The sequence below is a fragment of the Symphalangus syndactylus genome, chromosome 7, assembly GCF_028878055.3.
Source record: "Symphalangus syndactylus isolate Jambi chromosome 7, NHGRI_mSymSyn1-v2.1_pri, whole genome shotgun sequence".
NCBI lineage: Eukaryota > Metazoa > Chordata > Mammalia > Primates > Hylobatidae > Symphalangus > Symphalangus syndactylus.
Window position 1 is genome coordinate 95,091,745 of NC_072429.2, and position 14,636 is coordinate 95,106,380.

General features: G+C 43.8%; 1 protein-coding gene across 2 annotated transcripts in view; it reads left to right on the forward strand.

Annotated features, from left to right (window-relative positions):
- The first annotated feature begins 1,330 nt into the window (after window positions 1–1,330).
- The window catches only part of SDC2 (syndecan 2), a 119,552-nt gene continuing 106,246 nt past the window's right edge, over window positions 1,331–14,636 (forward strand). Inside the window, exons 1-2 of one of the 2 annotated variants that reach the window (XM_055286840.2) lie at window positions 8,629–8,706; window positions 10,722–10,811. In XM_055286840.2, coding sequence (XP_055142815.1) covers window positions 8,644–8,706; window positions 10,722–10,811 — 153 coding nt within the window. In that variant the 5' untranslated portion in view covers window positions 8,629–8,643. Of the gene's footprint in view, window positions 1,958–8,628; window positions 8,707–10,721; window positions 10,812–14,636 lie in introns of those variants that run through there. The other variant, XM_055286841.2, reaches the window with a different exon arrangement.

Consider the following 14,636-nt stretch of genomic DNA (forward strand, 5'->3'; position numbering starts at 1 on the left):
ATTTATTACAGTAATAGGTTACTAAGACATTTTAATTCTCACTTAGGGTATGACTGTATTTTATTCTAGTATTGAGTTGAAAAATTACCATGGCCTCATATCTATATATCTACATCTGTGTATTTTAAAGGCTCACAACTCTTATACGGTATAAATTGAGCTTTAGAGCAAAATATTTATAATGTGTCTTTATGTACCAGAAATGAGAATACAGTGGTGAATAGACAGAAAAGTCTCTGGTTTCCTGTAGTGGGTATTCTAGGAGCAGAATGGCTTCATAATTCATTTACTCCATAAGTCAGAGAGAAAAATGATGGCACAAACTGCAAGGGATTTGTGTGTAAAATTTGTGACAGTACGAAAAAGAAAAGAAACTGGAAGGGAATACGCATTTGCCGTGTTCTATGATACGCCACAGACATTGTAACAAAATATTTCATGTCAGTTACTTCTATTTAGGAAATACGTGTTCATTATTTTCTTCAGACTAAGAATTACTTTATCCCTCTTTTCTTTGAAGTTATCTTAAATCTGTTATTATTCAGGGTCTCTATCCAACTTCTCATCAAATTACCCTATTTGTAGCTTCCAAACGTTAACACCTCTCTGCTAAAATGGAGCCTATAAAAAGCCTTAGGGGCATAAACTGTGTGTGAGGCAGAAATGGTATTTAAGCCCTTAATGAAGTTACGAGCTTTCAAACTGTTGCACTTTGGGTTTACAGGATCCTTCCTCCGTGTCCCTTTTTTGGGGGTGCGGGAGGATTTGGGAGAGTGGGAAATACTCTCACTACATATTTATTACATTAATTATCTTGTCTTTTAAAATGCAATTTTCATGAACTGGCGATTTATGAACACTTCACATTGCTTGAAAGCATCTTAAAATTTTTTTTTCCTCAACTCACAAGGCAGTTTCTTTCTACTGGTCGAATTCTCAAGGCAGAAAAGCTACATACGCCCCTCGTTTCTTCACTAATTGTTCTCTAGAAAAGGGAAAGTGAAGAAGAAGGGAAAGAGAAAAGACAACGGGGAAGAAAAGAGCATAGAGGACAGAGGAAAAGTGAGGAGAGAAGGGAAGAAAGGGAGCGAGAAAACGCAGGAGCCCTGGTTTGCCGGTGAGCAGACCCGGCGCAGCCACAGCGCGGAGCCGCGGCGCCCACTGGTCCTCGGAGCTGCCAATCGGCGCGTAATCCTGTAGGAATTTCTCCCGGGTTTATCTGGGAGTCACACTGCCGCCTCCTCTCCCCAGTCGCCCAGGGGAGCCCAGAGAAGCAGGCTCGGGAGGGAGGGAGGGAGGGAGGGAGGGAGGGAGGGAGCCGGAGGAAAAGAAGAGGAGGAGAAGGAGGAGGACCCAGGAAGGGGGCGCGGCGCGGCGCGGGAGGAGGAGGGGCGCAGCCGCGGAGCCAGTGGCCCCGCTCGGACGCGCTGCTCTCCAGATACTCCCGGAGCTCCAGCCGCGCGGATCTCGCGCCCCCGCCGCTCTGCCCCCAAACTTCTGCCGCAGCTCCCTTTCAAGCTAGCGAATTTATTCCTTAAAACCAGAAACTGAACCTCGGCACGGGAAAGGAGTCCGCGGAGGAGCAAAACCACAGCAGAGCAAGAAGAGCTTCAGAGAGCAGCCCTGCCGGAGCACCAACTCCGTGTGGGGAGTGCAGAAACCAACAAGTGAGAGGGCGCCGCGTTCCTGGGGCGCAGCTGCGGGCGGCAGGAGCAGGCGCAGGAGGAGGAAGCGAGCGCCCCCGAGCCCGAGTCCCCGAGTCCCCGAGCCCGAGCCGCAATCGCTGCGGCTACTCTGCTCCGGGTTCGTGTGCGCGGGCTGCGCCGAGCGCTGCGCAGGAGGCTTCGTTTTGCCCTGGTTGCAAGCGGCGGCTGGGAGCAGCCGGTCCCTGGGGAATATGCGGCGCGCGTGGATCCTGCTCACCTTGGGCTTGGTGGCCTGCGTGTCGGCGGAGTCGGTGAGTGGGCCAGGCGGGGGACGCGCGCGCCGTTTAGGGTGTTTGAAGCTACGAGAGGAGCCCGCAGGGAATAGGGGAGCGCCACCTGGGGAACCCCCAGCCCCCCAGTATACACCGGAGATCCGCTGGGACAAATGCGCTCGTCCGATCACCCTTTTCCCCTCTTCCCTTCCGCAGAAAAGCGCTGCTCGCTGGCGTTGCCCCGCGGTCCGCGGGAATGGGGGCACCGAGAATTGCAGTTTGGTCTAGCCTCAGAGGCCCCTGAAGTCACTCCCAACTTCTTCGCCCTCGGCGGGTCTGGCTGCGTGGTCCGGGAAGGACGGAGGGGAAAGGGTGGCAGGAAGGGGGAGCCTGGGTCGGGCTCGCGAGGGAACCGCTCTTCTCCGCGCGCTCCTCGAGACCAGGGATGACCTGGAAACTTTGGGGTCCCTTCCTCCGCACACCATCCCCCCACGCCAGCTTTCCTATTTGACTGCATGCAAGTTCTGGGGAGATGGGGGCCAGATTTAAGAGACCCGCGAGTGTCCAGAGAGAAAAGTTTGCAAAAGTTCTTTTGTTTGATGCTCCCTGCGGCGAGGGCGAGGTAACCGACACTACGTGGAATCGCAGTACGCTGTCCCTCAAGGGGACACTGGGGGATGCACGGAACGCGTCCGAAAATGCTGGGACGCCGGCCACTGGATTCCCAGTCCTGCGGCGACCCCCTCCTCGTTGAGGGGCGGAGGTTGGACCGCGGGGCGTCAGGGGCAGGAGGACATTTTCATAGGAGTTACACGGGAGTGAGGCAAGCAGGGCGAGGCGGGGTACGTGTGACACGGCGCTCGGCTTCGGGTCGCCTGGCCGCGGGGGGACAGAGGCTTCCCTCCCGCCACGCTCGCCCTCTCTGGCCCTGGTGGGGCGCTTCTGGGGCCGGGAGGAGTCTCGTCTCTGGCGGGGCGCCTGCGGGCACCCAGCTTCCCTCCCCCGCCCTGGCGGTGGGAACTTGATTTCTCCTTTTGGTAGCGCTTCGGGGGCTGGAGCTTGTTTCCCCACGTCGCCCAATGAGCGCCCTCTAAAGGGAACTGCCTCCTTGGCCGCCTCTCGTCCGCAGCTGCCTCTACCTGGGCGCCAGGACCTTTGTCTAGCCAGGTGGAAGCTTGAGCACCCCGGATTTCGTCTGCAGCCTCAGTGCCCTCTGGGGTCTCAGGGAGTGCGGCTGTTTCTGGCCCTTCTGGTTCCCCACGTCCTCTCCCTTTGCCATTAATAACGTATCAACTTCTAATTAACTGAATTGTTTCTTCAAAGACAAATTATATCATCTTAAGGTCTTTTAGGTGGTTTTATGAGTTTGAGTCTCCCTCCCCCCCCTTTTTTGTGCTGAGGCTAATTTAGGACTGGGAAACCTCTTTGGCATCGAGCGGCAGATGGACATTTTTAATCAGTGTGGGAGCCTCTGTGTGCGCTAGCAGATCCCCATACGTTCTTTGTGGTTGGAGAGCATGTAGAATTGGAAACTGTACAGACTACATGAGTATTTTGGGTGCTAAGGTTGTAAAATAGAACTCCGAGCCTTATCAGTGTTTCCCTTTGGCAAATGATGGTTTAATCCGTTGGTATTAGTTATCTCCCAGCCAGTTATGATGAACTTTGGCTCTTTGTACACCAAAAGGCAGCCGTCCTCTTGTTTATTTCAGATAAACGTTGTTGCTCCTCTTGTTGCAAAACAGGGCAAAGGGACTTCATCTAATAAATTTCAAGAGCCTGCCTAAAAAACTGCACATGGTTAAGGAGGCCCTTTTTTTGCTGAGTCTTATTCAGGGATTTGCTAGGAAATGTTACTGTTCTGGGATTCTGGAGAGAGAATGTTTCTGTCTTCTGCCCCTCTGGGTTTTTGCATAAATCTACCAGTGCTCCTTAAGGAAGTTTTTTGGCCGAACTGTGTACCCGTCCTCCCCGGTGACAGCTTTCCCCTGAACTGTGTATCTTTGGGGTTCTAATATTTCTCAATTTGAACCAGAACTGGATGCTTTCCGAGTGAACTGCTTCATTGTGATAGACACTGTTTTCAGTAATTGGAAAATCATCCAAAAAGGGTGATTAGATATTTATAAAATGTCAACTTGGAGACTAGCAGAGAATCTTTGTTAGGCAGTGAGTCAGTCTTTCTAAATAGAAGCTGTTTCAAGGCCCAGAATGGCTAACAGTCCATTTAAATTACATTTCAGTCTCTGTTTCATGTATAGCAGCAAAAATATAAATGAAGTCAAAAGACTGAATTTAAAAAAAATTAGCAATTACAGAATATTATTTCCAGGACTTTGCATTTTAATTTGAAAACTGCAGCTGTTTCCTGGGATTTAGAAGTAGTGATTTGGGTTTAAAGTCTCCCTTTAAAAGGAAGAAAGGAAAACTGCCTATAGTTAGTGAATTCTTGAGTTTTATACTTAGCTCTGGGGGTAAAAAAGAAGGTTCTCAGGAACTAAGGCTCAAAACTGCCTATGAAAAGGAACTGGTAGCTGTTCCTTTATGGATCCTGGAGACAGCTGGGAAAGCCTGTTTCTAGTGATCCATTCATACTTTCCACTGGCAGGTTAGGTCTTTCGCTGCCGAACACCAGGCAAGGGGAAAATCTGACTGAGTGTGGCAGTAGTGATATGCTGCTGGTTTTCTGTCCATTTTGTACATGACTGTTTATCTTTAGAAATAATATATTGCAGACTGCTATAAACACATAATTTGAACTGGAAATATGTTTAAGAAAAGGAAGTGTTTTGAACTAGAGGAATTTTATAAACATTCTTAGATGTCTGTAAATTAAAAGAAACTGTCAAGTCATTTGGGCCCATGCATTATCTCTTGGTGTATTATGAAAGGCAGGCTCTGGAAAGTTTGTATTAGAAGGGTAAGTAAAATCGAAATCATGTAACTGTTTGCAGTTCTTTAGAAAATATAGTTTGGCTGTTTTATGAGTGAAACAAATTGCTTTTGCTAGGGAATTTTATAAAAACAAGGGCTCTTTCTCTCTTAGTTGGGTATTAGCAGAAGGAAGATATCATTTAAGAAGGAGAGATCTTGAAAGATCAGGCTTGTAGAAAATGGATGTCTGAGAAGCAATTTGAGCATGCCCTTCAGCTTCTGCTTTTAGGACCTGATATGTCTAGTTTTGATGGTAACCACCCTTCCAGGGGTAGCCTACCCTGTGTAATATGATCACTTAAATGGCGCCTTGGATAATCATTAGTTTGGAAAGGATTTCAAAAGGTGAACTGGTTTGTTCCCTGGGTGGAACTAGTTTTCAAGTCTCCAAAAGCCCCCAGAGACCTGACTGGCCAGCTAGAGGTGGCTTGGAGTCTCCTTAGGTTGGCAAGGCCCCTGAAGCTGACCCAGTCACACAGAGCCCCACCAGCCCTGTCATTAAGGTTTATAGCGAGTCCAGTCAAGCCACTGTGCTGTTGGCATCCCTGCTGGTGGGGATCCAGTTGTCCTGTGAGGAATGCCATCTGAGTTTAGATTCTCACTAGATTGTCCTTCTTCCATTGCCAAAAATCAAACTAAAAGATTTTGCGCTTCGTTTTCTTCTTCCCAAGGCAGAAGGGTGCATTGCAGAATCTCAAAACCACTGAATTCTTTTCATGGACTAGAGGCCAAAATAAAGTCTTAGAGAAAAGCCAGAAGTAACGAAGAAGAATCTTTGCTAAAACCAATCTAATTTAACTTTTTTAGTCAACTGTGCCAGTACTATCATTTTCATTCTAATCATTTGGATTTAAATCTTGAAGAAGCCCTGGACTCATTCATCTTTGTTGGTTTCCACGTCCAGTCTGCCTCTAAGTCCAGGTGTGCATTCATTCTGCAAATATTTATTTCATACCTACTAGGTGCTTGAGGTAAAGCAGTGAGCAACCAGGCAAATATCCCCTTGCCTTCTTGGAGCTTGCATTCTAGTGATCTTTCCGTTCATTTTTTCATGCCTTCAGTGGCCAGCGTGAAACTTCCGCAGGAGTGCCAACTGGTCCCAGAATGCCCTGGCCCATGGGAACCTGCACTTAAAGATGCAGCACCAACAGGTGTTTACCCAGCTCCTGACCTGAGCTCAGCACTGCAAAGGAGTCAGGGGTTTGGAAACGTGGTCCCTTCCCGCAGCGCTAATCTTTTTTTTTTTTTTTTTTTTTTCCTCTTGAGATGGAGTCTCGCTCTTGTCACCCAGGCTGGAGTGCAATGGCATGATCTCGGCTCACTGCAACCACCATCTCCCAGGTTCAAGCGATTCTCCTGCCTCAGCCTCCTGAGTAGCTGGCACTACAGGCAGGTTTCACTGCACCTGGCTAATTTTTGTATTTTTAGTAGGGATGGGGTTTCAACATGTTGGCCAGGCTGGTCTCCAACTCCTGACCTCAGCTGATCCACCACCTCGGCCACTCAAAGTGCTCGGATTACAGGCGTGAGCCACCACGCCTGGCCATTGGTCTCTTCCTGCAGCAGTAATCTTGATGGGAGAGAAAATTTCAAATGAAGAGCTTTCCCTCTTTTTTTCTTCCTTGGGGGCTTGCCAGCTTGTGCTTCTGTCAATAGCCTTGTAGTTGCCATTCCTGGCCCAGACACTTGCATGCAGTTTGGTTTGTCCTCCGCCACTTTAATCATGTTGCCCATGGTCTAGACACCTCCATGTCCTTGTTATCATGGCATATAGTCTGTATGCCTCTGCTGGATTTATAAGCGGCTCCATAATAGCCTTCCTTTCTAGTTACCCACTTGATCACGTTCCACCACATCTCCCAGCCCTGGCCCATTGATATCACTATCATGAACACTCCCTGGACATTGCTACTTTTTCAGTGTTTCTCCTTTTAAATGCTATTGATTAAATGCAAGCTCCAAATACCTTTTCATGGCTGATCCAGCCCTTTGTTTTTAATCCTTCTGTAAATAGCAAGGCATACTGATGATCAGAATCATTGGAAGTACGTGAAAATACAGATTTCAGGCCTCCTCTCAGACTTACACAATCAGAAGCCTGAATGGGGGTGGGAGTGTGGGGGAAACTGTATTTTTATAAAGCAACTGAGATGATTCTAATGAATCAGACTAATTTGGGAATCGCTGGTCTAGATCACAGCATTACCCTTAATTATGTGCTATTCTGTGTTACTACTAGGGTTTTCAGCAGTAGCTGGGCTTAGAGTACAAAGGGCTTGGGCTTGGGAGGTGGACAAGTCTGGGTTCAGATGCTGGTACCTTGCCACTTGATGTGTCAGAACTTGGACAGCATATTAAAGCTCTGAGTCACTTAAAAAAGTGTGTGTGTGTAAATTGGACCTAAGAATGCCTTTATAACATGACTGTTGTGAAGATGAAATGAAGGGAGCATATGAATGATACTTGAGGCACAGAAGATAGGACATTTTTTTTTCTTCCGTTCCTCTCTTGGCCTCTTTTTTTTTTTTTGGCAATGAAATGAATGAAATGAGGGAGCCACGTCAGATGTTCTTACCTCTCTGACATTCTAAAGAGGTGAATTTTCTCTCCCATCAAGATTAGTGCTATGGGAAGAAACCATGTTTCCAAACCTCGTATGCCTGTGCAGTGCTGAGCTGGGTAAACATCTGTTGACGCTGCATGTTGAAGTGCAGGTACCTGTGGGCCTGGACATTTTGGGGTTGGTTGGCACTCCTGCAGCAGTTTCATGCTGGCCACTGAAGACATTATGGTTCAGGGTCAACTGAATACACCAGCTCCCAGTGGACCTGGGCTAGTTGTCCGGTTTTGATGCCTTTGCACTCAGTGTCATCAGCATTGCAGGGTTGCTGTCAAGAATAAAGAAGACATTGATGTAACGTCCTGACACATCAGCTGTGCACAATCACACCTCCTCCTCTTCACTGAGGCTGTGCTGAGATTCCAGCACATGGGAAGGAGAGAGTTAGAATTTAGTCTGTATCATGTGTTGGTATGCCGTTGGTCATTTAGAATGGGGTGGCAGGGGTAGTGAGTATATTTTGGGGATCTGGGGGCAGAAAAGGGAGTATTTTTATTTTTTAAGAGTGGAAATGTGGCCTGGCATGGTATCTCATGCCTGTAATCCCAGCATTTTGGGAGGCCGAGGTGGGCCAATCACCTGAGGTCAGGAGTTCGAGACCAGCCTGGCCAACATGGTGAAACCCTGTCTCTACTAAAAATATAAAAATTAGCCGGGTGTGGTGATGGACACCTATAATCCCAGCTACTCGGGAGGCTGAGGCAGGAGAATTGCTTGAACACAGGAGACAGAGGTTGCAATGAGCCGAGATCCTGCCATGGCATTCCAGCCTGGCGACAGAGTGAGACTACATCTCAAAAAAAAAAAAAAAAAAAAAAAGAGTGGAAATGCATGAAATTTCTTCTTTTAGCCATTTGGGCTTTAGGTCTTACTATTAAAAATCTCGATTGCATTTTGATAAGTCTGTTTCTAGGCAGCATTAGCTTTAGCAACAAGGACAGAGGGGTGAATGCCTCTGAATGGGAGAGGATACTGTTGAAATAGAATTGTGAATGTCTGTTTTTCTCGAGTATCTCAAAGAATTGGTAGCAGTGGGAGAACGGAGAAGCCTTGAAATCTTTGGAGATTTTCCATTTGCATTTCACATCAGCAGAGTGAAGCCAACGAGTATGCAGCTGGTGGCGTGATAGCCAATGCAGTCTTGGAAAAATGGGAAAATGTTATTAAAGACATGTTTTCACAGTTTTTTTCTCTACCATTCAATCTATTTTGTGAAAAATGTCACAAAGACTCAGTAAGTATGCTCTCTACAAAGCATTTTGGTGTTTTTTTTTTTATGATTACACAGGTATATTAAATACAAGTAGCCGTGATGTTTAAGGAGTATGTGCAATTAATAGAATTTAGTCTCATGGTATAAGAATGACACATGGGACAAGATACACAATTATTAAAGGAAATTTTTTTTTTTAAGGGAAAAGTTAAATATGTATTTTTTTTTTTTTTTTTTTGAGACAGAGTCTCACTCTGTCACCCAGGCTGGAGCGCAGTGGCATAAATGAGGCTCACTGCAACCTCCTCCCCCCGTTCAAGTGATTCTCCTGCCTCAGCCTCCCGAGTAGCTGGGATTACAGCACACACCACCATGCCTGGCTATTTTTTTTTTGTATTTTTAGTAGAGATGGGATTTCAACATGTTGGCCAGGCTGGTCTTGAACTCTTGACCTCAACTGATCCGCCTGCCTCGGCCTCCCAAAGTGCTGGGATTGCAGACGTGAGCCACTGCACCCAGCCGAGTTAAGTATGTATTTATGTGTAATTTGTTATTAAATATAAACACAGTAGACTAAATATACAACATTTTAAGTCAAGGCAAAAGCAAGGTTTTGTACACATGTAATTAACTATCTTAATCCCTGTGAGACCTCAGTTTTTCCATCTCTAAAATGATGGAGTTGAACAAGAAGAACTCTCTCTTTTTAATATTTACGTTTTCTGCTCTTTAGGGTGTGGTAGGAGAAATGTGAAGATTAACTTAATAAGTAATTATTAATCCCTGGTCAAATACTTCTAATTTTATTATTGAAACATGGAATTTATTCACCTTACAGAAAGGCAAATAATTTCTAATAGCTCATGGTAACCTGTTACCTTGAACTGAGTATTCATTGTTTACTAGGAGTGTATACATTGTCCTGAGTATTCACGATCTAATGTCTCTTTATATTAGTCTGTTCTCACTCTGCTAATAAAGACATACCCGAGACTAGGTAATTTATAAAGGAAAGACTTTGATGGACTCACAGTTCCACATGGCTGGGGAGACCTCACAATCATGGCAGAAGGCAAAGGAGAAGCAAAGGCACGTCTTACATGGTGGCAGGCAAGAGAGCTTGTGCAGGGGAACTCCCATTTATAAAACCACCACATCTTTTGAGACTTACTACCACAAGAAAAGTACAGGGGAAACTGCTCCCATGTTTCAGTTATCTCCACCTGGCCCTGCCCTTGAAACATGGGGATTATTACAGTTCAGGGTGAGATTTGGGTAGGCACACAGCCAAACCATATCACTAGTATTTTTTTATATATTTTCTGATACAAGCCAGAGTAACATAAAGAACAGCTGAGTGGTAAAAATAACTTTCATTCTAGATAGAAGACTACATGACTTGATATACTGGGGGGCTTTTTAAACTATAAGTCTCATAAAGTGTTTTAGGCTCCTCATATGGTTTCTGGCCTGGATCTCCATTTCCAGAGTTGCGTTCCATTCGGTCCCTCTCTAGAGCACTTGAGCCTGGTCTGAGTACTGTGCAGACCACAAGCAAGAATCTAAATGAGCAGACTACGGTAGTGTTGCCTGGGTTTGGATACACTTACTATGTAACCTTGGGCAAGTTTCTTAACCTTTCTGAGCTCAGTTTTCTCATCTGTAAAATTGAATATCCTAAAATAAGCTTTTAGGATTATGTGAGACACAATAGGTAGGGACTTTTTAGCATAAGGGAATGTCCATGCTTTGTGTCACATGCTAGTTATAATTCCTGGCTTTCTGCTTCTCTGAAGAATAAGGGCTTGGCACACACATTGCTTGGGCTCATCTGATAAGCTCTAGCCCAGAGGATGGCTCAGCATATGCATGCTAAGGCCTACTTTTTCATAACGGGGGCTTTCTTCTTGTCTTGGGGTAGACTAGTTCTACGCTGAGATATTGGGAATATGTTTGTAGTCAGCTTTTCTCTAAAAGTGGATGATGTGAGAAAATATGCCATTTATTATTTCTGGCTGATGAAAGGTTCCTTACAGGGACAGGACAAATCCGTGTTAAGATGTGAAAAGCTCATATTTCCCAGTAATTTTACCTCTACAAATCTGTCCAAAGGAAATCATTACCAGGTAAATAGTATTTAATGTCTTTGTTGAAGTCTTACTTATAATAGTTAAAAAAATGGAAACAACCCAAGTGTACAATAATAGAGTAATTGTTTAATAAGATTCTGATTTAGACATTGAATATCATGTGGCCATTAAAGATTTATTTGAAGGGTATTTATAACTTAGAAACTATAGTACACAGAAAGTTGGATATAAAACTATGTATAGTGAGACCTTGGTTATATTTTAAAAGGTGTGTGTGTATATAAAGATAATGTATATATACAAATCCATACATGTCATAGAACTGTGTAGATACACATACACAAACATACATAGCACGAATACAAGTAAAACTAGGAAAATCAGAATAAGATTGGTAGATTGTATCAATATCAATATCCTTGTTGTGATGTCTACTGTAATTTTATAAATGTTACCATTGGCGGAAACTAGGAAGGGGCACAAGAGATCTTTGTATTATTTCTTACACTGTGTGTGAGTCTACAGTTATCTCAACAAAAACTTCAATTAAAAAATGGCAGCAGAGCTAGATTGTTGTTCAAGTAAGTTCTGCTGATCCTTCAGAGAAAGGTATGTTATAAAGCTCAGAGAATGATAGAAGGCTGTTCCTTCTCATTTTAGGAGGTTAGCATCACTCTATGTCAAAACCAGACAAGAAGAGCAGAAAAAACAAACCTATAGGCCGATGTCACTTATATTAGATGTCAAAATTTTAAATAGAGTATTATTAAATTGAATACAGCAGTTTATTAAAAGAATAATGATGGGCCCAAGTGGGATTTTTCCAAGGACAGTTTCAACATCAGAAAAGCAATGCAGGTATTAACAGTTTAAGGGAGATAACAATATGATCATCTCAACAGATGCAGAAAAAGCATCTGACCAAAGTACACGTGAAAGTATTAATATAAAGGTCCCCGAATTCTGGTTAACTGAAGGCATGTTATATTCGGCTAGTACATCTGTGCTTCGGACTCAATTCACTTGACATGTTTAGGAACCAAAAGGCCTCTGTTTACAAAGTTGTTAGGCAACAGTCTCTAGTTGCATGAGTGACAGATGTGTGACAACCCAATAAAGGATGGGCCATGACATACATAGATTCTAATTCATATGGAGTTGTTCTAGCATTGCCCAGGTTCACTGTGTACTCACAAATTAAGACAATGCAAGAGATGGTTTTGAATGTTTTAGAATCAGATAAATTGGGGTTCAGTTTCTGGTATTACCACTTAAAAGCCGTGTGGCCTTAAAAGCCATGAGAAGTCTCTTATCATCTCCAAGCTTGTTTCTTCAGTGTGAAACTGGGATTAGAATAGTTTGCTTTTTGGTTATTTTGAAGATTAGCCTCAATAATGACTAAAATCTTCTAACACAAAGCCTGACCCATAGTAGGTGATTTAAACCTGTTGGTTTCTCTTTTCTTCTAAGTTTTGTGATTCTGCAGTGTATTGTATGTTTATGTATAAATATATATGCATATGTTTTGTGTTTCTCATTTGCATCCTGACTCTTAACTCTATGGGACATATATTTTCACAAATTTAGAACTGGTTTTTATTTTTATTTTTATTCTTTATTTTATTTTTTTTGTGTGAGCAACAAGGCTGTTTATTTCACCTGGGTGCAGGCGGGCTGAGTCCGAAAAGAGAGTCAGCGAAGGGAGATAGGGGTGGGGCCGTTGTATAAGATTTGTGTAGGTAAAGGAAAATTACAGTTAAAGGGGGGTTGTTCTCTGGCGGGCAGGTGTGGGGGTCACAAGGTGCTCAGTAGGGGAGCTTTTGAGCCAGGATGAGCCAGGAGAAGGAATTTCATAAGATAATGTCATCATTTAAGGCAGGAACAGGCCATTTTCACTTCTTTTGTGGTGGAATGTCATCATAGAACTGGTTTATTTTTAGTCAGGCAAGTTATGATGCTTAATTATATTTTGTATTTCCCCTATGGCAAGTTATGATGCTTAATTATATTTTGTATTTCCCCTATCACCCATATTTCCTGAATAATACTTAGCTAAAACTTGCATACAAGTTGGAAATTTAGTTAAGACTGGAAAATCTTTGGTAGTACTTGGATTATAATTAAAATACTTAAAGAAGGTCAGCATCGGAACCCTAATTATTTTTATTTTTTTTTTGAGACAGGGTCTCGCTCTGTCGCCTAGGCTGGAGTGCAGTGGTGCAATCTCGGCTCACTGCAGCCTCTGCCTCCCAGGTTCAAGCCATTCTCCTGCCTCAGCCTTCTGAGTAGGTGGGACTACAGGTGCACCACCATACCCGGCTACTTTTTGTATTTTTAGTAGAGACAGGGTTTCACCATGTTGGCCAGGATGGTCTCGATCTCCTGACCTCGTGATCCCCCTGCCTTGGCCTCCCAAAGTGCTGGGATTACAGGCATGAGCCACCGTGCCTGGCCTGGAACCCTAAATTTTAAACACTGTTTTATATAAATTTACTAATGAATTAAAATCTTAACTTTATTTATATCCCACTTCTGAACTTGCTTAAATAGGAGTGGTGTTTTGATTTGATGATTAGATTTGATTAGATTTTGTGATTATGCTGATTAGTTATTGAATTAAGTTTTGTACTTGATAAATCAGTTTAACAATGGACACACGTTACTATAAGCCAACGAAGGACAAAGCTCTTTGTTGGTCCTGCAAGTTAAAAAGAAATTATGACATGGTACTCATCTTCAAGTAACTACTATCTACATTACGATTATTTAGAGAATTGAAAATGAGTTGGGCCAACACTTAAAATATGTGTTATATATACAATATGCATCAGTTTTCATTGAATCTAGTTGGGCATTTGTACAATCAAAATTGCCAAAAAAGCACAATAGAGAATAAGAAGAACCCCTTGTAGACGAGAAGTCAGTGGTCTCCTGGAAAAGCAAAACCTTCCTAAAACCTTCCTTGAAGTGGCACAGTATATTGGAGAAAAATGAGAATTCTGTTGATGACTTGGAGACACTTGATTTTCATATGTTTCTCTTTTTCCCAATCTTCTCTTCAAAGAAAGACTTCCAAATGGTAAAATGTACAAAAGGTAGAAAGAGTAAGAAATTGTTTAGAACCTGAATGATGTGTTGATATTTCTATCAGGGGAGAAAGTAACCTTATATTTCAACCAGTCTTGGTTCTCCATATTTTATAATCTTTGGGGTCTTAAAAGTGAGAGCTGGGCCTTTGTATGTATCATATGTAATCAGGTAAAAAGTGTATATTTATAATATATACTTATACACACCATATATTATATACATTACATATGTGTATCCGGTGAAAACTTATAAGAGACGGAGTCTCACTCTGTTGCCCAGGCCGCAGTGCAGTGGTGTGACTATGGCTCACTGCAACCTCGATCTCCTGGGCTCAAGGCATTTTACTGCCTCAGCCTCCTGAGTAGCTAGAACTTACAGGCACCAGTTCTGGCTGTTTTTGTTGTTGTTGTTCACGTGGGGTCTCACTATGTGGCCCAGGCTGTGGACCTTATATTAGGTGTTCAGTTAGATCAAATAGCTTTAGCTGGCCGGGCACGGTGGCTCACACCTGTAATCCCAGCACTTTGGGAGGCTGAGGTGGGTGGATCATGAGGTCAGGAGATTGAGACCATCCTGGATAACACAATGAAACTCTGTCTCTACTAAAAATACAAAAAATTAGCTGGGTGTGGTGGCAGGCACCTGTAGTCCCAGCTACTCGGGAGGCTGAGGTGGGAGTATGGCATGAACCTGAGAGGTGGAGATTGCGGTGAGCCGAGATCATGCCACCGCACTCCAGCCTGGGCAACAAAGCAAGACTGTCTCGGGGAA